At 39.8% G+C, this 23,327-nt stretch overlaps 1 protein-coding gene across 1 annotated transcript in view; it reads right to left on the bottom strand.

Annotated features, from left to right (window-relative positions):
• LOC142657885 (transmembrane protein 132D-like) overlaps window positions 1-23,327 on the bottom strand; it is an 863,822-nt gene that overhangs the window by 157,471 nt on the left and 683,024 nt on the right. Inside the window, exon 5 of the mRNA XM_075833390.1 lies at window positions 2,639-2,782. Within this exon, the coding sequence (XP_075689505.1) occupies window positions 2,639-2,782 (144 nt within the window). The remainder of the gene's footprint in view (window positions 1-2,638; window positions 2,783-23,327) is intronic.

Genomic DNA, 23,327 nt, shown 5'->3' with positions numbered 1-23,327 from the left:
AACACCAGTATGTCATCAAGGTACACAACAAGAAAATTACCCAGGTAATCTCTCAGGATTTCATTAATAAAATTCTGGAAGACAGCAGGGGCATTACACAACCCAAAGGGCATGACCAGGTATTCGAAATGACCCTCGGGTGTGTTGAACGCAGTTTTCCACTCATCCCCCTCTTTGATGCGGATAAGGTTATATGCCCCCCGTAGATCGAACTTAGAAAACCATTGGGCTCCCTGAACCTGATTAAAAAGATCCGGAATCAAAGGAAGTGGGTACTGGTTCCTTACGGTGACCTTATTCAGGTTAAGATAATCAATGCACGGCCTAAGACCACCATCCTTCTTCCCCACGAAGAAGAAGCCAGCACCTACAGGAGAAGTCGAGGGGCGAATGAAACCCTTGGCCAAGCATTCTTGGATATACACCCTCATAGCTTCACGTTCAGGACATGAAGGATTAAATATCCTACCCTTAGGAAGCTTGGCACCAGGCACCAAATCGATGGCGCAATCGTAATCTCTATGGGGGGGCAACACCTCGGAGGCCTCCTTAGAAAACACATCGGCGAAGTCCTGAACAAACTCAGGAAGCGTGTTTACCTCCTCCCGGGGAGAAATAGAGTTAACAGAAAGACATGACATAAGACATTCACTACCCCATTTGGTGAGATCCCCAGTATTCCAATCAAACGTGGGATTATGCAACTGCAACCAGGGAAGACCTAATACCACATCAGACGATAATCCCTGCATCACCAGTACAGAGCACTGCTCCAAATGCATGGAGCCAACCAGGAGTTCAAAAACAGGAGTATGCTGAGTAAAATAACCATTAGCAAGGGGAGTTGAGTCGATACCTACTACAGGGATAGGATAAGGTAAATCAATAAATGGCATCTTTAGAGACATAGCAAATTCCACAGACATGATATTAGCAGATGAGCCAGAATCCACGAAAGCACTGCCCGTGGCAGACCAGCCAGCAAACGAGACCTGACAGGGAAGCAAAATTTTATTGCGTTTCACATTAACGGGAAATACCTGTGCGCCCAAGTGACCTCCCCGATGATCACTTAGGCGCGGAAGTTTTCCGGCTTTTTATTCTTGCACCTGGGACAGGTGTTCAGAAGATGCTTGTCGTCCCCACAGTAGAAGCAGAGACCATTCATTCTGCGAAACTCCCTACGTTGTCGAGGGGACATGGAGGCCCCGAGTTGCATAGGTACCTCCGAGTCCTCCGTGGAGGGGCGAGGAGATGGGACCTCGGGGGGGGGGGATCGCAGAAAAGTCAGAGGGGAGCACATTGAAGCGTTCAAGCTGACGTTCCCTGAGACGTCGGTCAAGTCGTACTGCTAGGGCCATAACCTGGTCAAGGGAGTCAGAAGAGGGGTAGCTAACCAGCAGATCCTTCAGGGCGTCAGATAATCCTAACCTAAACTGGCACCTTAGGGCCGGATCGTTCCACAGAGAAGCTACGCACCACTTTCTAAAATCAGAACAGTATTCCTCAACCGGTCTCCTACCCTGACGTAAGGTCATCAGCTGACTCTCGGCTAAAGCAGTCCTGTCAGTCTCGTCGTAAATGAGTCCGAGGGCAGAGAAAAAACGATCAACAGAGGAAAGTTCAGGGGCGTCAGGAGCCAAGGAGAAGGCCCACTCTTGGGGCCCTTCCTGGAGTCGGGATATGATGATACCCACCCGCTGGTTCTCGGAACCTGAGGAGTGGGGTTTTAGGCGGAAATACAGTCTGCAACTCTCCCGGAAGGAGAGAAACGTCTTACGGTCCCCTGAGAACCGGTCAGGTAACTTGAGGTCGGGTTCTAGAGGTGAGCTGAGGGGAACTACTAAGGCAGCGTCACCCTGGTTGACCCTCTGGGCCAGGGCCTGGACCTGTAGGGAGAGGCCCTGCATCTGCTGGGTCAGGGTCTCAAGGGGGTCCATGATAGCGTCAGCGTAGGAGAAATGGTAGACTAGGTATGGGCTTGTAATTATGTAATGGCAGGAAGGAGGTGAAGGGAAAGTGAGCCCTAATCTACCCACCGCCCTGTCCCTGCCTACTTGCAACGACCCGCCCTAGGCGACGGGGTACAACTGGGCGGCGGTCCCTACGCTGTCTAAGTGCACGGGAGAACAAACAGGGAACACGCAAGGGAAGGGGCAGTAGCCCATGGAACGCCGCGAGGAAACGGATCGGTGAATGAGTAGTCCGGACCAGGATGAAGTGGAGTATACCAAAGTGAGCACGGAGGAGGAAGCAAGCCAGAGGCAAAGCAAAGCAGGTTAAGCGGAACTGCAGCAAGGCAGAAGCACGGCAGAAGCAGGCTGGAGCAAGCAGCAGTGGGGCCAGGAATCCAGAAGAATTACAAGCACTGAAGAGGAGAACACTGCAGGTAATAAAGGACAGGGGGCGGAGCTAACTCCGACTGACCAGGCCGCGATAGGCTCTCCCACTCCTGAGCCTGCCACCCTGGTTGGATGGTGTCAGTCGAACAGGTCTGGCCTCAGGTGTGAATTGATTAATCCCAGGAGTATACCTAGACGTAGTACCTGGCAGATCCCTAACAATAGAACATATAAACCATTAAAGCTATTGAAATATTGCAGGTAATATCTATTAGGTACATAAATTATGAATCTACCTTAAGAACATCTTCATCTGATGATCTGCAATCCACAACTTCAGAGAGATCAGTCACCGAGCCACTACTGTCTATAGCAACAGTCTTAACAGGAACTGCTACTGTTTTCCCAGTGAGAATAGCCGTGTTGAGAATCTCAGTTTCCTGAAATACAAAGCCATATTTTCACTTTTATCTTATTCCTTAATAGTCAAGAATTATCAATTACTTATCAATAAAATGATTTACAGCTTATGACATTTTATATCAGCCGGGCTTCAGAAGATCTTGCGTAGTTTGAGTAAAAATGTCTTTGATCAGATTCTACAAATATTCCATTCCTGACTGCAGGGCATCAAGCAAACTCTTACAAACTTTAAAAAAAACGTGACAAGTTCTATGGTCAGTACTGATGCAGATAAAAAAAAACAATAGAACAGCAAAAACCAAAGTAAAATATGGGTGAAGGTTTTATGATATAGTGTGTTTCAAATAAGATCATATATCTATAGCTGCTACAAAATAGAGCCCCATAGAGTGCAGACCGCTCATTCACTCTAACTTATAGACTATAGTTGGTATATTTCTCCACACTCTTATTCTAGTGCGCAGATCCAAGATCTGGGAGAAGGGGGGCTCCTTTGATAAGACAACTCTAGGCTTTATTCACATTAACTACACTGTTGGCTATGGAAACAACAGGCACGGATAATATCAGATTGAAGGAGAACATTTTTAACTCTTTGCATGTTTGGAGTAAGCTGCACTATTGATCTAGTTGAAAATCTGACAAACGAAAATCCAAATCTGTCCCTTATAGTTCTCCTACCTCTCATGCCTATGTTTGAACATTGCTTGAATGTAGAAGTACACTATAAGACTAAATGGATTTTCCTGTAGTATTAAAGGTTTGTCTAAGGCATGTTCAGATGTGGCAGAATTTTTCTGCTGCAAATGTTGGTGCAGATTTGGGGCAATTATGCAACAAATCTGCAGCAACATTTGCATATTTGACAGGTAATTCAGACGTTGCAGACATCACAGCGGACTTTCCACAGATTTCGGTTTTTGCATTGCAAAGGCTGAACTCTGCAGTGAAATTCCGCTTCTTCTCTGCAATGTAAGGAGCACGCTGTGGAGGGAAAATTCTGCACCGCAGCCTGATTTCCGCACAGTTATTTACCGCAACGTCTGAACTAAGTTTTCTAAAAATGTATAGAAACAAATGTAAAAAACGGCTGCTGCAGAATTCCACTGCGGACTGTCCTCAGCGGAATTCAACAGCAATTCCGCCACGTCCGAACGTGGCCTAATAGTAGGTCTTATTAAGTGATACCACTTACCAACATAATGGTCCTTGCTCCACATTGCAAAACAGCAAAAGGTAAAACGTAACTACATGATATCAGATCCAGCGGATACGTGATACAATTATGTGAGCACATTATCCCTGGCCCCTGCATGCGTGCCTGGAAGTGCTTTGGAGGCTTTTATGCACCAACACACATACAGAGGCTGAGCCCATAAACGGTATGGTCAAGTGATTATGTCATGTGTCTGCTGGATATGGCGATAACTATTGTTTAAATATGGCTGTGAGTATTCTGCAGTATGAACTAGTGGCAAAACTTAAGCAGTATTTATATTGGTAATCTAATAGACTAACTTGTTATACTGCCAAGAAACTCATTTGAGTTTATAAAGAACAGAAAAATAAGTTCTTGGCATAAGTTTTATGGTGCCAGGTACAACTTATTGTTTGCAGGATTTTAATTTTTAGTACCCAGGGCAAGACTAGATCACAAATATATACAGATTTTTCAGTTCACGATTTCTTAGTATAAGCAATAATGTATGAAAGAGATGTGTTTTCTGAACTAAAGTTCTTTCTATACATTCTGAAAATAACAAGGGGTTGTCTCACGAGGACAACACCTGTATATGTGCTGTATTATGGCTTATGGATATCATAGCGGGGACTTCCTGCTCAGGACCCGCATATGCCCCAGAATGGACAACTGATCTGTTGGGCCTCGTGCATCCTGGCATTGCATGGATGGCCATTCATTTGAATGCTACATTTCCCCTACAGGGGAAGTATATGCCTAGAAGCAGCTTCCGAGGGTTATAGGCGCTGGAAAAATGGCATTCAGCTGGCTTCTTTTTAAAACGTGGTTGTCTTCATGAGATGACACGTTTTAAGCTGAGCTTTCTGGTTCTAAAGTTTTGCATTGATGTTAAGTAAATGTAGGCCAGCAAAGGGTAATATTAAGAGATCAACAGATCTAACAAACATATGGTGAAACCATAATTATATGTGCAGATGCAAAGAGAGTATTTATATTTAAGACCTTGTCATAAAGGATGAATTTATTACATTAAAACCTTACATATTACAATTTGAACACTATTTAAAACAATTTTAACAGAAATGTGACCATGCCTAAGACATTCACATTGATTAAAGGGAATCTGTCACCCGGTTTATGCAGCCTCATCTGAGGGCAGCATAAAAGTAGTGAACCCTTATTATAGCGGTGTGTCACCTACTTGACAGCTTTCTCCCTATACTGTGCTGAGGGAGAAAGCTGTCAATCAGCCGCAAGGTGGGCGAAGAAAACCGGCAGCTCATGAATATTGAGGACTCCTGAGCATGCGCACATCATTGAGCGGACTCCTGGCTCGCCTCACGTTTCAGCTTATAAACAGTGATTTTAGGAAAACGACTGCAATAAAATAAGAGACAAACTACTATAATCAGGGTGTCTGTCACGATTTTATGCTGCCAGTATAACCCTAATGACAGATCCTCTTTAATTTTACATGTATGGAGTTGTCTTTCTATTTGTATTTGCCTTATTAGCAGACATTTTAGGAGCATTTAATTTCCATCATGTATTTTACATTATATTTCACATTTACTGCAGGTTTTTGAAGTTGTCTGCATTGAAAATTATTATCCTACCATTGATATTCCACACAAAATGTCTAAGCTATCATCACTGCATTACATAGGCCCACGATAATGGGGGCACATAACGATCCTTTGTGCCGCTTTAGACCAGAAGAACATCTAATGAGACACAGAACAATTAGTGATGCGACATGAATGTCAGCTTCCCTCAGGGGACGGCTGTGATTGACAGTCGCCACCCCACGGCAACCACTGGGATCGGAGGAAAGTCTGATCCTGGCCGTTTAACCTTTGTAATCCCAAGATAAATACGCACAAAATAAAAAAGATTAACCAAAACTATTTTTTTTAAAAAAAGCAGTTTTATTAAATTAAAATTATAAAAAATAATTATGTATATTTATATATCCTTGTAATTAACATGTACGATAAGTTTAAAACATGGTTTAAGGAATAAATACAGTTAAAAAAAACACCCAAAAATACTATGGCAGAATAGAATTTTAGCACATTCCAATTAAAAAAATGTATATACAGATGTAGCCGTCTTTACCTTGACTTTTAACGCATTAAATAAACAATGGCTAGATTTCTTATCTTGACTATTTCAATGACTTTTCAGTGGCTTTTTTTGTGTGATATCACGCTGCAGCAAGCTATCAGAATCAAGATAAAGATGGCTACATCCGTAAATTAACAGCTGAATGTTACGTGCTTCAAAAATACAGACGAAATACAAGAAGAAATATACAACACACACAGCAACATCAGTGAGAATTAAATTGAAAAAATATGCCTGTCCTCAAGGCCAAAATGAGCGACTTCCTTAAGGGGTTAAAGCTTTTGCATGTAAACTACGCACTTTGCAGGAAGAATCTCTTTAGACAAACAGTAAAAAAGAAAAGTAATGAGTGCTTCGCCTAGTAAATAGCAGTCATATTTACCAAGCAGATGCAGCTCAGAGTACTCACTCAAAAATGCATTTTTTAGCATCTGTTTCACTTTAATATTGAAGAGATCACGCTTACTGTGTGTTTAAAAAAAAAAAGCACTCGGAGCTTTTAGAGCTGAGCGGCATTGGCATAGAATATGTGTAATGTGCCAAATGGCATTATAAATTTTAGTGCAATTGTAAAAGTTGCCTGGTTTTATTTATAAACAGTGCACAGTTTGTTGCCGACATTTGTTTTCTTTATGCGTAATTATTTGAAGATCCACGTTTGTTTTTTAAAACATACGAGCAATAACATTGTGCCATTAAGAAGTAGCGCACAATCTGGCAATGCACAGCTCGTTGTAAGCTTCTGGACTGGAGGCTGCGAAGAACAGAAAAGGTGACAGTATCACCTTCACCTCAGCTCAGATGCATCGGACACGTCTGACATTTGTAGCTGCAAGGAACACAATTGTACTCAGAACTTACGCGGGAACTTGTCAAGCCTTTTGTGTTTGTTGCCCTCCATACCAAGCAATGTGGCATCTACAGTAAGTTTCTCTACAACTGCCTTTATGGATTAACGTCAATTGTACCCAGTGGCAACTGTTCTATTATAAGCAGAAACTGGTGTACCTACAAAGGGCTAATATTACAGCCATGTAGAAGATATGATTCTTTCTGCTAGGAGCATAATTGTTCTTATTGCATGACCCTATTTGAGTCTGAGAAGAAGGCCTAGCATACAGAATACACATATATATTCAGCTGACAGTCACAATGGTGTCCAAATTATAGGATGTTAGAGTTATGTTTCTGTGAGCCTCATACAGCTGGGATCCCAAACCTGGTTTAAAAACATATCAACTCTCTCACCCAAGAAAAAAACTTTATATTAGCATGTAATCAATTTTGTACTTTACATATAAATTATACTGTCATTTATAGATGAGGTTATACCTGTTATTCGAATCAATGACTAAAAATCCATTTAATCTGAAATAACTCAGGAACAGGAAAAAATATTTTATTGTAGTCACTGATCTACCCCATAACATTTAAATAGAACATGTTAGCTCTTATGACAGGTCTGTTTTAGTAAATACTTGTATCCCCCACAAAGTACCAATTCTGGATCATTCTTTCTTAGAATTCTGCAATTCATCACAACTGGATGTTACCCTCCCCTTTGCAAAAGAGATATGTCTCTACACATTGCATTTCCAGGAGGAATAATAGAGGAATTTCACAAATAAAGAGTTCTAAGAAAAGATTCATAACATATATACAATAATCAGCTGATCCAGGTGTAGGTAATGGTGCATAAATGACAGCTAGGACACCATGAGGCTCAGCAATGATCAAAAGGAGGATATCCAGCACTTATTTATAGGAATGAGACCATAATCCTTTATTGGTCCAGATTAAAATCCATAATGCAAAACATGTTTAAATGCAGGTAGCAGGGTTCGCTGACGTGTCTCGCGATACACTTCCCTTTAGTCACAGCATACCTAAATCATAGCCATGACTAAAGAATAGTGTAAGCCTACTACCTGCCTTAATACATGTTGTTTTGCATTATGGATTTTAATCTGGACTAATAAAGGATTATGGTTTTATTCATCTAAATAAGTGCTGGACATCCTTCTGAATTGTTAAAAATTATTTGCTCAAACATATCAGGGGAACTGACAGGTCCCCTTTATTGAAACATAACTGAAGTTATGGTGGAGTCAAATCATTCCATAAAATAACAATCATTACACTTGGTGGTGAAGAAACAGGTACTATACTTTTTAGATAAAAATAATGAATAAGAACAATTGGGATAACGTATGCTGTATATTATATATTCTGTGCTACAAGTGCAATGCAAGGTTTGTCATATAGAAATAATTTCTACTCGATGAGCTCGGTTATACAGCATTTCAAGGGAAAGCATGAAGTGCTACATAAGGACTCCTGCCGTTTTCTATTACAGAGTAAAAATAAATATGATCAATTATTTCAATGCTGGTTGTCCTTATGGAACTCAATGTAATAGAAAACATCTACTGGAACAATAAACTTATCCAAAAGGAAGCATACAGTTGTATTCGTGCATTATTACTTTGATATGTAAAGCACAGCATTTGCACACTGTGAATTTACTTTATCTTTAGATATATGGAGGAAACAAATATCTCCAGGAAGAATACAAAGTGTCCACATGCTCGTCTAGAACTTAAGTTCAAAGTAGCAACCCAAAGAAAGAATGCTTGAAATGTCTCCCCCTACTGCTCCGCCTTTGTAAAAGTGCCAAACGTGCAATCATTCAGAACCCCTGGATCATAGAGCACACTTTGTTCTATTAAAAGAAGCAATCCTTTTCTCAAACAACCAAAGTAGCGCACTGTTTTGTGAGGAATAGAAAACCTGACTTTTGACAGCAATCTTGAGAGACTTTTTTACTCCACAGTTCTTTAGGATGCATTAAAAAGATTCAAAAAGGACGTTTTTTTCCAATGCTATCTAAACGTCTGTCATTGTTAAGTAAAAAAAAAAAATCTTCAGATATATTAAAATGATAAATGACACAAAGCAAATGATACTCTCCACAGATGGCCTACAGGATGTCTCTATGGATCAACAGAGCTTTCAAAATAGAACCTGTTCTTGCTGCTGAAGAAAGACTTTGATGTATGCAAAGGGTTATCTTCAGGAAAGCTACACTAAACCTTAGAATATATCTTCTTGTTTCATGCATACTGCCCTTCCCTTTATTTTCATATATATATATATATATATATTCACCTCTGCACATACAGTAGTTGTAAGGCTTCAGTGTTTGATCAATCTCTTGGGTTATGATTGAGAAACCACCTGAGAACTTTAAAGCACTGCACTGTGCCTCATTCCGAACAACCCAATTTTACCTTTGATCATCATCTTGTTCTGTTTTAACGGAATAGCACATGGGGATAGGCGCTAATAACAAAGCTAAAAACATTGTTCAAATTCCCAAATTAAACATAAAAGTCGACTACCTGGTAGAAGACATATTTGGACTCAACAGATCAGGTCAGGGAGTAAACTGTAGTGTTTTGTACATTTTCATGTGTCATAGATTTTATTTAGTTGAAAGGTAATTTATTTGAATAAGATTGTATTTCAACATATTAAATTGGTTCCAGTCTCACGTGCCACCAAAACACCTCAGACCTGTCAAGGCATGGACTCCACAAGACCTCTGAAGGTGTCCTATGGTATTCGACACCAGGACAATAGCAGCAGATCCTTACGTACTGTGAGTTGTGAGGTTTGGCTTCCATGCATCAGACTTGTTTTTCCAGAGCATCCCGCAGATGCTCTATCGTATTGAGATTTGAGGAATTTTGAGGCTAAATCAGCACCTTGACCTCTTTGTCATGTTCCTCAAACCATTACTGAACAATTTTTGCAGTGTCGCCAGGTGATTATCCTGCTGAAGAGGCCACTGCCATTAGGAAATAACATTGCCATGAAGGGGTCTACTTGGTCTACAACAAAGTTTAGATAGGTGGTATGTGTCAAAGTAACATCCACATGAATGCAAGGACCCAGGGTTTCCCGAACACAACATAACATTGGCCAGAGCATCAAGCTGCCTCTACCAGTTTGCATTCTTCCCATAGTAAGTCCTGTGTGCCATGTTTTCCCAGGTAAGCGATGCACACGCATTCCAGCCATCCACATGATGTAAAAGAAAATGTAGTTTATCAGACCAGGCCATCTTCTTCCATTACACCATGGTTAAGTCCTGATGTTCACGTTCCCCTTTTAGGAAATTTCGGCGGTGGACTGGGGTCATCATGGGCGCTCTGACCAGTCTGTGGCTAAGCAGCTCCAAACACAGTAAGCTGTGATATACTGTGTGTTTTGTATCTGTGTATCACAGTGCATGTAATGTAATGGCTGATCTGTGTATGTTGGTGTTATATAAACATAGGGAGAAAATCAATATACAAACACAATTGCATTATAATGAATCTCGTAATGCTGCAGCAATAAATAACAAAACTATTTTGGTACTTATTCTCATCTAAAAATGTCAGTGTAAATGTCACATTTACTGCAATGTGGAACAAGAATAATTTCATAAATTAAAAAAAACACCAGTTTGTTCAGTTAAAAAATTGTAAACACTAAATTTAGGAGGTTGTCTGAGATTAGAAAAAAAGTCATAAGCAGCGCCACTTTTGCCGACTAGGTCTATCTGGTATTGCAGCTCAGCCCAATTCAAATGAATAAACACATTTAATCTTGGCGCATGTTTGAGCTGTGATACCTGCTGTTTCCAACCACAGGCTATCACAGCTCAATACCCCGGGACCAATTGCGGTGGTCCCGCCCCGGCGATCACTGCTATTGGTTAGTCATTGACTACTAGCAAACAGCGACGATCGCATACATAATTTCCTGCCCCAGACCTCACATCCTCCAGTGCCCGCCCTGAACTTCTCTGTTTTGCATAAGAGAGTAGTTCAGAGTGGTTGTGTCAGGAGAATTGTGCTGTAAAAACTTGAAAAAATACTTGAAAAAAGTTACTTTTTTGTGCTTCCCATCTCCTCCATCCACTTCCCACTCCTGCCTTCCTCCTCCTTGTGTTCCCCTTGTCACCCACGTTTTTGGTCAGTGATCTCCTATCACTGACCACTTCTTAGTCTTCAGGGCCACATTTCTTGGTCTCTGTTGATTATTATATATATTTTTTTTCTTTATAAAATACGAAAAACAACAAAAACATAAAAATGTATTAAAATAAAAAAATGTTAGTTTAGAAAGTTATCATCTAGCTAGTTTAGTATTACGGTTAGTTAGTGTCAGGGAAACGTAAAAAAGCGTAGTTAGACTTAGCGTCAGTAATCCGTCACCGTAGTTCGTTTTAGCGTTAGGGATCCATCACTGCAGTTAGGTTTAGTGTCAGGGAAGCTCAGAATAATCTAGTTAGGTTTAGTGTCAGGCACCCGTCACTGTAGTTAGGCTTAGTGTCAGGGAAGCTCGGAATAATCTAGTTAGGTTTAGTGTCAGGGAAGCTCAGAATAATCTAGTTAGGTTTCGTGTCAGGCACCCGTCACCATAGTTAGGGTTAGTGTCAGGGAACTCAGAATAATCTAGTTAGGTTTAGTGTCAGGGAATCGTTGCCTAGTTAGGTTTAGTGTCAGGGAAGTTAAAAAACAAATCTAGTTAGGTTTAGTGTTCGGTACCCTCGCCCTAGTTAGTTTTAGTGTAGGAAAGTCCACTCATTCTATAAAAAAAAACAAAAATAATGTTTTGGATAGCATCTTATTGCTTTTAGTTAGAGAATTATATTTTTATTTTGTTCTTTTCAAGTTTTCGGTTATTTTTATTTTATTTTTTCGCTGTATACACAATAAACATGTCTAAGCACACAATTTACATGTGTCACACATAAATAATAAACGTGTCCCAAAGGTCATTTTCTTCCGAAGAGGCCTATGTGTTTCTTGCCTCTGACACAGACTCATCGGATGGTGAGACTCTTTTTTATTTGTCAACCTCCTCATCTAGTGATGAAGAGGAAGGACCCCCAAGGAGACATCCCAGGGTCACCACCACAGTTTAAACCCCCTAGAGAAGTAACTCTGTCACAGTTGAAACCCTTGAGCGAAGTGACCCCATATGGACCCTTACATCAGACAATTATGAGCCCCAAATCCCGAGTATATGGGCAATTTAATACGGCAGGGTTTAGTGAGATGGACTTTTTCAAGTTCCTTTTCACTGATGACTTTATAGAGTTTATGGTCTCCCAGACAAATTTATATGCCCAACAGTATATTACTAAGAACCCCACATAATTTTATTCCCAATCCCACAGTTGGACCCCTGTAGACGCAGCAGAATTGGGCAAGTTCTGGGGACTTCACTTGAACATGGGGCTTCTGAAAAAGCTATCCATTAGGGACTACTGGAGCACGGACATCTTATACCACACCCCGATGTACCGTATGGCCATGTCCAGGATGCGTTATGAGGCAATACTTCACTTCTTACATTATGCTGATAATGAGCAGTGCCCACCCCGAGATGACCCCATTAGTGACCGTTTGTATAAACTGAGACCCCTATTAGACCATTTCAGTGCCCGGTTTGCCAAAGCATACACCCCTGAGAAGTGTATTTCTATTGATGAGTCCCTGGTACATTTTATAGGGAGGCTTCAATTCCGCCAGAACCTGCCGAGTAAGAGGGCAAGGTATGGCGTGAAGATGTATAAGCTGTGCGAGAGTGCATCAGGGTATACTTACAAATTTAGGGTATATGAAGGGTAGGGCACCAGTATTCAGCCCCCAGAATGCCCCCCCTTACTGGGAGTTAATGCAAAAATAGTGTGGGATTTGGTGCACCCACTGCTGGACCAGGGTTAACACCTCTACCTGGATAATTTTTATACCAGCGTCCCACTCTTCAAGTGCCTCACTTCCAGAAGTACCTTGGCATGCGGCACTGCTAGAAAAAAATCTGAAAAGGCCTCCCTAAGACTCTGCTTGGGCAAACACTCAGAAGGGGTGAGAGCAGGGCACAATCCAGCAGCAATATATTGTATGTCAAGTACAAGGGAGATGTCCTTGTATTGACAACAATACATGACCACACCAGTACCCATGTATCTGTACGAGGTACCAGTACAGAGACCCCCAAACCAGATTGCATTCTGGACTATAATAGGTACATGGGAGGGGTGGACATGCCAGATCAAGTCCTGAAGCCCTACAGTGCCATGCGGAAATCGATGGTGTGGTATAAGAAGCTGACCGTGTACATCAAACAGATGGCATTGTACAATCCGTACGTGCTCCATCCATGTGCAGGCCGGAGGGGAACTATCCTGGAATTTCAAGAGGTGGTTATCAAAAACCTAATCTTTGTTGCCCAGGAAGGGGGGGCACCCAGTACTTCTGGAAGTGAGGCCACACGCATTGTACCAGGGCAATACTTTCCAGGAGAAGTTCCCCAAACTGGCAAAAAAGGAAAGAATCAAAAGAGGGGGATAAGGAAGGACACAATATACTCATGCGATGTGTCCCAAAAAGCCAGGGCTCTATATAAAAGAGTTTTTTAAAATTTATCATACATCCCTTAATTTTTAATTCATCCCAGTTTTCTTTACCTTGATGCACTCCGCCCAGTTTATTCCCCTCAACTTTCCCCTCTGAGCCCTGCCATGTGCCGAGACAGCAGATAACAGCCACATGTAGGGTATTGCCGTACCCAGGAGAACCCACATTACAATTTATGGGGTGTATATCTCTGGTGGCGCATGCTGGGCACAATATATCGGACACTGAAATGTCATATACGTATAGAAAATGGCAAATCTCACTCGGCGCCATCTGCTTCGCATTACCTTTTACACATTAACTGAAGTCAAAACGCTCACTACACCTCTAGATGAATGCCTTAAGGGGTTTTGTTTTTAAAATGGGGTCACTTCTTGGGGGATTCAACTGTACTGGTACCTCAGAGGCTTTTGCAAACATGATGTAGCAGAAAAGCACCAGTATGCCAAATGGTACTCCTTCCCTTCTGAGCCCTCCCATGGACCCAAACGGCAGTTTATCACCACAAATTTCAGAAGAAATTGGCAACAAAATGCGGTATTTTATTCCTTGGGACAAAACAAAAAAATTTCCGCAAAAAACACATTTTATTGGGAAAAATTTCATTTTTTTTAATTCACAGTCCAATTCAAATAAGTTCTGTGAAAAAACTCTGGGGTCAAAATGGTCACAATACCTATAAATAAATTCTTTGAGAGGTGTAGTTTCCAAAATGGGTTATTTTTGTTTGTTTTTTTTCCAATATTTTGGCACCACAAGATCTTTTCAAACCAGGCATGGTGCCTAAAATATATTCTAATAAAAAAAGAGGCCCCAATATACACTAGGTGCTCTTTTGCTTCTGAGCCTGAGTTTTAGTCCAGGGCCACATGTGGGGCATTTCTAAAAACTGCAGAATCTGATCAATACATATTTAGTTGTGTTTCTCTGGTAAAACCTCCTGTGTTACAGTAAAAAATGGATTAAGAATGTAAGAATAATGAAATTTGTACATTTCACATCTACTTTGCTTTAATTCCTGTGAAATGCGTAAAGGGTTAAGAAACTTTCTAAATGATGTTTTGAATACTTTGAGGTGCATAGTTTTTAAAATGGGGAGATTTATGGGGATTTCTAATATATAGGCCCCTCAAAGCCAATTCAGAACTGAACTTGTACCTAAAGAAAATTTGATTGAAAATGAAATTTTATTGAAAATATGAGAAATTGCTGTCTTTGTTCTGAGCCTTGTAACGTCCTAGGAAAATAAAGGAATGTTCAAAAAACGATGCAAACAAAGTAGGCATATGGGAAATATTAATTAGTAACTATTTTGTGTGGTTTAACCAGCTGCCTTACAAGCAAATACATTTAAATTCAGAAAAATGCACATTTTGCAAAATTTTGGCAACATTTTGCTATTTTTCACATATAAACACTGAATATATCGACAAAATTTTACCACTAACATAATGCTCAATATGTCACGAGAAAACATTCTCAGAATCGCTTGCATTAATAAGGTCATTTTAGAGTTATTACCACATAAAGTGACACATATCAGATTTGAAAAATGAGCTCTGAGCCTTAAGGCCCAAACTAGACTGCGTCATTAAGGGGTTAAGGTATCTGGGAAATGATGGGCATTTTCTTGCCTTTGGCAAGTCAGTGTTTTTGATTATAGTATATGTGTCCACCAGCTACCTGGGTCTTTTTGCCTTTGAGTATTCCTGGCATGAACGCTCAGCGATGAGCATCATGGTGCCAGGAATATGACTTGACACCGCTGAGCCCTCTGATTGGCTGCAGTGGTCACATGCTGCCTGCATGTAAATAAACACCAGCAGGACTGCTGGAGGGCCAGCACTGGAGCTGCGGGGGAAAGAATAATTGAGTACTTATTGTTTTTTTTCTATTTAAGTACAACCGTTTGTAAAATAACCCCTTTAAATTATAAAATGTTAAAGTACAAAACACATTTATCAGGTCTCAATCTCAAATTGTATAACTAATAATTTAACAATTTAAAGAAATCGGAAACAAGAAAAAAAAATGAACTGGCATTTCAAGCCTTTCTGATGAGGTTGGGCTTATACAAAAATGCAAGAAGGAAGGAGAGACCACAAGCCACAGCGTCTGATCAGGCAGGAAATCAACATCGGCTACTTTACCTAGAAAAAAAGCTAAAAAGCAGCCAACACTGAGGAAGAACAGCAGCAGGTAAAAAAAAAATACCCCAAAATAGTGACTTCTAAAGAATTCTGAAGACCACAACTGAATATCTGGTTTGCGGTAGGTATTTTAAGGTAAAATAAAGCTGGTAAGTAAAGTTTCTTAGGGATAACTTGACAAATATAATTCCTCAATGACTAACATTCGAAAGTACATTCTGAAACTATAGGAAGGGATTTACTAAGCAAAATTTGAGGAGTCGTAAAATCTGCCTAATTTAGAAAATACATGCACCACTTCTTGGCGGTATACATGTCTGCATATATATATATATATATATATATATATACACACACTGTATATATGTATAGATCTCATCCATGAGGTAGCATAGAGAAATGTGTCTAGCATTCCTAGCAAATTGCACCACATGTATCATGGCATATGCGCCATTTTGATGAATTTGACGCACTTTAGACCCCTTTGACCGACTCATAAATACCTTTAATTGTAAATAAATCAAAAAATTATTTAATTACATTGTTTTTTTTCTACTGATCTCATACTTGTCTATTAGCGCAACTCACACTACAGAGTTCTGATATCTCATATACTTACCTGAAATGTACTTGAGAAGTACATCACATTTTCAAATAGGTCATCTACTGTAAATGACAGCAGTTTAATTAGGTCCTTAAGCTGATCAGACAGTATTACTGGAATCTGGACAAGGAAGTTTGAAATACTCCAGGGAGCCACAGGCCAAATTAGAGCTTCTATTTAGAAATGGTAAGCCTTTAAAGCAATAAACTCTGAAGAGACTAATAAAGGTGTGCACAAATAGAGGGGCTGTAGAAGCCAAACAGTTGCCAGCAGATATTAAGAGAATCATCCTGTACAAATTATATGGACAATTATTTCACAGGAGTAAATAATCAATAAGGTATTTTTTTTTATATGGGATACACAATATACTGTACATACACTCATCAGCAATAACATTAAAGCGACCCTCCGGTCCTGGGACATTTTAAATATGATGATGCATGTGGAATTATAATTTTTCCTGGTGCCCTCCAGTTGTGCCCCTCTGCCACGAATCCGCCATTTTAGGGTTCTCTCTGTGCTGTCTCAAAATGGCTGCACACTTTTTAGACTGCGCGTCTGAGACACTCCCACTGTTCTCGGATTGGCAAGAGCTGCTCACATGAGCAGTTCTGTCCAATCCGTGAACCGAAGAAGTGTCTTCGACTTAGGGCGGATTCACACAAACGTGATTTGCATCCGTGCAGCCCGCATGTTTTTCACACAGGTCGCACGGACCTATGCAAGTCTATGGGGCAGTGCAGACTGTCCGTGAGTTTTGCGCAGCGTTAGTCCGCTGCGTAAAACTTGCGACATGTTCTCTATTTCTGCATTTTCCACGCATCACGCACCCATTGAAGTCAATGGGTGCGTGAAAATCACGCATGCCCCACGGAAGCACTTCCGTGGGACAAGCGTTATTCGCGCAACAGCAGTAACCACGTGCTTTTCTGTTTACAAACATCCAAACGGAGTGTCATAATGATCCATATGAATAGGGCACACGGAGCTGTCAAGTGCCTTTTGCGAGCGCAAAACGCAGCGTATTTTGCACGTGCAAAAACGTCATGTTTGTCTGAATCAGCCCTTAGTCTGATAATCACTGTGGCTATTTAGAAACAACACAGAGGGGACCCTAAAACAGCAGATCCACGGCAGAGAAGCACAACTGGAGAGCACCAGGTAATATTATTCCATATACACCATCACATTTATAATTTTGTCCTGAGATCGGAGGGTCGCTTTAAATCCTTTGACAAGTGAAGTAAATAACATTGATTATCTTGCTACAGTGGCACCAGTCAAGGGGTAAAATATATTAGGCCGCAAGTGACCAGTGAGTTTCTTGAAGCTGATGTGCTGGAAGCAGGAAAAACAGGCAAGCGCAAGCGTGAGCGACTTTGACAGAGACCAAATTGTTATGACTAGTCAACTGGGTCAGGGCACCTCCAAAACAGCAGGTCTTGGGGCGTGTTCTCGGTATGTAGTGGTAAGTACCTACCAAAAGTTCTACCAAATAGCCTGACTTGTTCAAAAGAAAGCTCTTTGTTTTTTCCCATGTCAAGACCATAATTGAAGCCACAATCGCTGATATTCCAGATACTCATGTAGCCTAAACATGGACAATTTTATCGATTCCATAAAACAGCTCAAGGACTTTCAGCCATGCTAACATTATAGCATAAAGGTTTTCTAATGATAAATTAACTTGTTAACATGACTATTTTGGATTTGCTAAAACAATGAGCTGTTGGAGAATGGGCGTTTTGGTTTCCATAAATGGGTATTTGTAGGCGGCCTCTGTTGATATTTAATTAAAAATCAGTAATTTCATCCTACTCTATGATAATATTGTGTGCGGAAATTCCACAGCATTTACAGTAACAGCAAAGTGGATGAGATTTTGAAAATCTCATGCCCACGATGTGAAAAATAAGCGCAGCGTAAACATTAATAAATTGACCTGCGGTGCGGAATTTAATTCCGCAGCATGTTAATTTATGTTGCATTTTTGTTGATTTCTCTGTTGAATTCAATGGGGATGCAAAACCCGCAACAAAAAGCCAAGTGTTGCGATTTTAGCGGCTTAATCTCAGCGATTATGCCGCAAAAATGGCAACTACGGAAAAAAAATGTTATACAGTCGGATATGACCTGTGGGAACCTGGCCGAAGACTTTTTTTTTTACTAAAACAATGTATTATAGTGTTTGGTGCAACTTTGAAATTTGTTTTTCTTAAAGAAAAAATATATATTTTTTGAGATACAGCTTTTAAGTTTCATGGAGACATAGAATCTGTATCTTGCGCTGACTACTTATGTGACAGCGGGTCCTGCATGGATTCACCTGTTATCGATCACATCTAAGTTAGAGACACGAAGAATCCACTGCCACCAAAGCCGTCGGTCCCGCTGACCTGACAGATTCAGCTTCTGTTTATTCAGAAAAACAAATTACAAAGTTGCACTAAACAATATAATAAAACATTTTTGTAAAAAAAAAAAATAGTCTTCAAAAGTTTTCATAGCCTTTAAAGGGGTTATGTGGGGATCAAAAAGTATTAGCAGTGTACTCACTGCAGTATGTTAGTACACTTGCTAATATACATTCCCCCTTCGCGCTGATTATGAGATTTTAATCGATTTTTATAGCACTGGCGGGGGACCGGAAGTCTAGTTGCACAGTCTCCCATGATGATGACTAGGGTTGTCACGATACCAGAATTTGGACTTTGATAGCGATACTTTGTGTAGTATTGCGATTCTCAATACCAAAACGATACTTTGCCAACAATAATAATAATAATAATAATAACATTAGTATATGGGAGGGGGGAAACTTTTCAAGCTGGGTGTTGACCATGGCTGCCATTTTGAAGTCGGCCATTTTGTATCCAACTTTAGTTTTTTCAATGGGAAGAGGGTCATGTGACACATCAAACTTATCGAGAATTTCACAAGAAAAACAATGGTGTGCTTGGTTTTAACGTTACTTTATTCTTTCATGAGTTATTTACAAGTTTCTGACCACTTATAAAATGTGTTCAAAGTGCTGCCCATTGTGTTGGATTGTCAATGCAAGCCTCTTCTCCCACTCTTCACACACTGATAGCAACACCGCAGAAGAAATTCTAGCACAGGCTTCCAGTATCCGTAGTTTCAGTTGCTGCACATCTCGTATCTTCACAGCATAGACAATTGCCTTCAGATGACCCCAAAGATAAAAGTCTAAGGGGGTCAGATCGGGAGGCATTTGTTCTGCGGTGTTGCTCATTGTTGTTCATTGGGCTGTTACTGTGAAAATGCATTGCCATGAAAGTGACCGATCACTAGCATCTACTACAATCTAAAAAAATAAAACATAGACCTTTGTTCTCAGGCCTTCAAAGTGAAACCAGACTTTGCATAAAGTACACATTAGAAAAAAAAGGGTCTGTGTTTTTTTGTCCAGAAACAGCTTCCGACCTGTTTATATGGCTCAGAAATGTGGAGATCTACCCACAGATGTATATTAATAATCAAAGCTGGGGATTGTGAAGGCCATTCCAAAAGCATAATGTTCCTTTCTTGATGCAGTCTTCAGATTTTTCTGTATTTGTTTATCTTGTTGTTATATCGAAACTCTTTTCAGCCTGTGGAACAATGGCTTCAAGGTTTTGTTAATATCTCTATTCTCTCTATTCACATATTATTTAAGTGCCACTGGCTGCCACACAACCCTCAAGCATAACTGAATCACCTGAGGCTAAACATTTGGCAAGGTGTTTTGTTTTTTCTTCAAATGCATTTCCTTTTCTCTCCAAACATACCATGTGTTGTGTGGCAAACTTGAGACACTGACTTTTGAGTATTATTTATTTTCAACAGGACATGTAATTTGACAATGGGTGCCCAACTTTTCCATACGTCTGTAGATAATGAAAATATATAATTTATGAATGAAGTATTTCTGTTTGCAAAATAATTGTTGCAGGCATAATCTCACAGTCGTCCTTTTCCTAATAACAGGAATTCATACATCTCTTGACCGAGAGGTTATTTTAACATATGACATTTGTTAACTATCACATTGACAAAATTATCAATATTTTACACTTGAAAATCAGATTATAGCAACTCAATTCCAAAATTGGTGTTTAATTCCTCCAGCTGGAGTCTTCAAGATTGCAAGAATTATTGCGGCAATGACAGCACTAAAAATAACTCTCTTGCCTGTTTAATCCTCACTAATATGTACTTCTAGAGAGCATGGAACCTCTCATGTGAAAATACTATCGAAGTAAAGGAATACTATAGATGTGAATGTAGAACTGATGTTGAAAATAGAGAAGGCACCTTGAAATTAACCTTTAAAAACAAATATCTTAGCAAATACTCTGGTAAATTTAACGTTTTCTTCCATATGAATTACACTTCTGTTCAGTTGGATAATATAAAGTCTAGTCTAGTCCTCCCTCCTTGGATTTCACTTGGTCTTTGTTTTTGTTTTTGTTTTATGGACTATGCATGGTCAAATTCATGTAATTCTTCATTAAACTTGCAAATAATCCCCCAAATATTTTTAAGCAGTTCTCACAATGGCTTTTTTTAAAAAAAAGAAAAAGTCTCCCTACCCTGCATAGCCAGACTGCTTCCCTGCACTACTTGTCATCTTACCAATATAGAGTATCAACTGCATTTCTTTTCTTTCTTTTATTATAGAATACAATATTTTATGATATGCCATCCCATGATAGAAAGTAGTGCATGCTATAATAAAGTATGGGCTGTAATCCAGGAAAGACATTTTTTTATGCATAATCCCTCCATTTTAAACAGGCTCAAAAAGTAGAGCCATGGCCCCGTGTGGCCTGTTTTCTCATTATCTTTTGACAAACTAAGAAGATAAAAGGTCTGGAGTGGATTCCACATGTGGAATGTTCATTTGGTAACTGTTCATGGGAACTCTCAATATGTAGTCCAAAAATGTGTGATGCCATCATTAGAATGAAAAAAAAATAATCAAAGACACTTATCAAAGAGATAGCAGAAACTTTAGGAGTCACCAAATGAATAATTTGGTAAATTCTTAAAAAGAAGGAATGCATTGGCAAGCTCAGCAACACCAAGAGGCCTGGAAGACCACGAAAGACAACGAAAGGGAATGATCGTAGAATTCTTTCCTTGGCCAAGAAAAACTCCTTCAAAACATACGAGAAAGTCACTCACTCTCTCAAGGAAGTATAGTATGTAATTGTATCATTGTCAAAGTTTACGATCAAGAGATGACGTCATGAATGTAAATACAGAGGGTTTATCTAAAGATGCAAACCACGAGAAACACTCAAGCACACAAAGGCCGGATTAGACTTTTCTGAAAAACTCCTAAAAAAGCCACCCAGTTCCGGAACAAGATTCTTTGGACAGATGAAACCAATATGATCTTGTACCAGAATGATGGAAAGAACAGTATGGAGAAGGAAAGAAAGTGCTCTTGATCCAAAGCACACAGTACCTCATCATCTGTCCAAAGTGATGGAGGCAGTGTTGTGGCATTGGCATGTATGGACTTATGAAGTGCATAGAGTGAGACTTTCTGCTGAGATTCAGTCAAATGCTGTAAAACTGATAGAAGGGCACTTCACAGTACTGCAAAAGCAAACCAAGGGCTTCTTAACCTTTTCAGGACCAAGCTCATTTTGGTCTTCAGGACCAGCCCCATTTTTTCCAATCTGACCTGTGTCAATTTATGTGGTAATAACTCTGGAATGCTTTTGCCTATCCAAGCGATTCTGAGTTTGTTTTCTCATGACAAATTTCACTTTATGTTAGTGGAAAAATTTGGTTAATAAATTCATTGCTTATTTGTGAAAAACACCAACATTTTTAGAAAATTTGCAAAAATTATGATTTTTCTAAATTTAAATGTATCTGTTTGTAAAACAGATACTAATACCACGCAAAAAAGTTACTATTTCACATATTCAATATGTCTACTTTATATTTGCATCGTTTTTTGAACATTATTTAATTTTTCTAGGACGTTACAAGGCTTAGAACTTTACCAGCAATTTCTCACATTTTCAAGAAAATTTCAAAAGGCTATTTTTACAGGGACCAGTTCAGTTCTGAAGCGGCTTTGAGGGCCTTATGCACTAGATAGACCCCATAAATCACCCCATATTAAAAACTGCACCCCTCAAAGTATTCAAAACAGCATTCAGAAAGTTTCTTAACCCTTTCGGCGCTTCACAGGAATTAAAGCAAAGTAGAAGGGAAATTGACAAATTATTTTTTTTTGCTGAAATTCATTTGTAATACATTTTTTTCTGTAACACAGAAGGTTTTACCAGAGAAATGCAACTCAATATTTATTGCCAAGATTCTGCAGTTTTTGGAAATATCCCACATGTGACTCTAGTGTGATAATGGACTGAAACACTGGCCTCAGAAGCAAAGGAGCACCTAGTGGATTTTGGAGCCTCCTTTTTTTAGAATATATTTTAGGCACCATGTCAGGTTTGAAGAGGTCTTGTGGTGCCAAAATAGTGGAAATCCCCCAAAAGTGACACGGTTTTGGAAACTACACACCTCAAGGAATTTATCTAGGGGAACAGGTAGCATCTTGACCCCACAGGTCTTTTGCTATATTTATTGGTGTTTGTCTGTGAAAGTGGAAATCTACTTTTTTTCTGAAAAAATATAAAAAAAAATAATATTTGCAAGGAATAAAGAATAAAAAGCACCCCAAAACTTGTAAAGATACTTCTCCCGATTACGGCAATACCCCATATATGGTACTAAACTGCTGTTTGAACCCACGACGGAGCTCAGAAGGGAAGGAACAATATTTGGCTTTTGGAGCTCAAATTTAGCTGGAATGGTTTTCGGGTATCATGTCGCATTTGCAAAGCCCCCGAGGTACCAAAACAGTGGAAACCTCCCAAAAGTCCCTTTAGGGGACTGGAACGAGCGATCATTAGGTCACTGGTACAATACACTGCAATACTAATGTATTGCAGTAGAATATCATTTTTACAG

Source organism: Rhinoderma darwinii, chromosome 1, assembly GCF_050947455.1.
Source record: "Rhinoderma darwinii isolate aRhiDar2 chromosome 1, aRhiDar2.hap1, whole genome shotgun sequence".
Lineage (NCBI taxonomy): Eukaryota > Metazoa > Chordata > Amphibia > Anura > Rhinodermatidae > Rhinoderma > Rhinoderma darwinii.
Note: the sequence above shows the minus strand (reverse complement) of the source record. Positions and strands in the feature narration are given on the sequence as shown.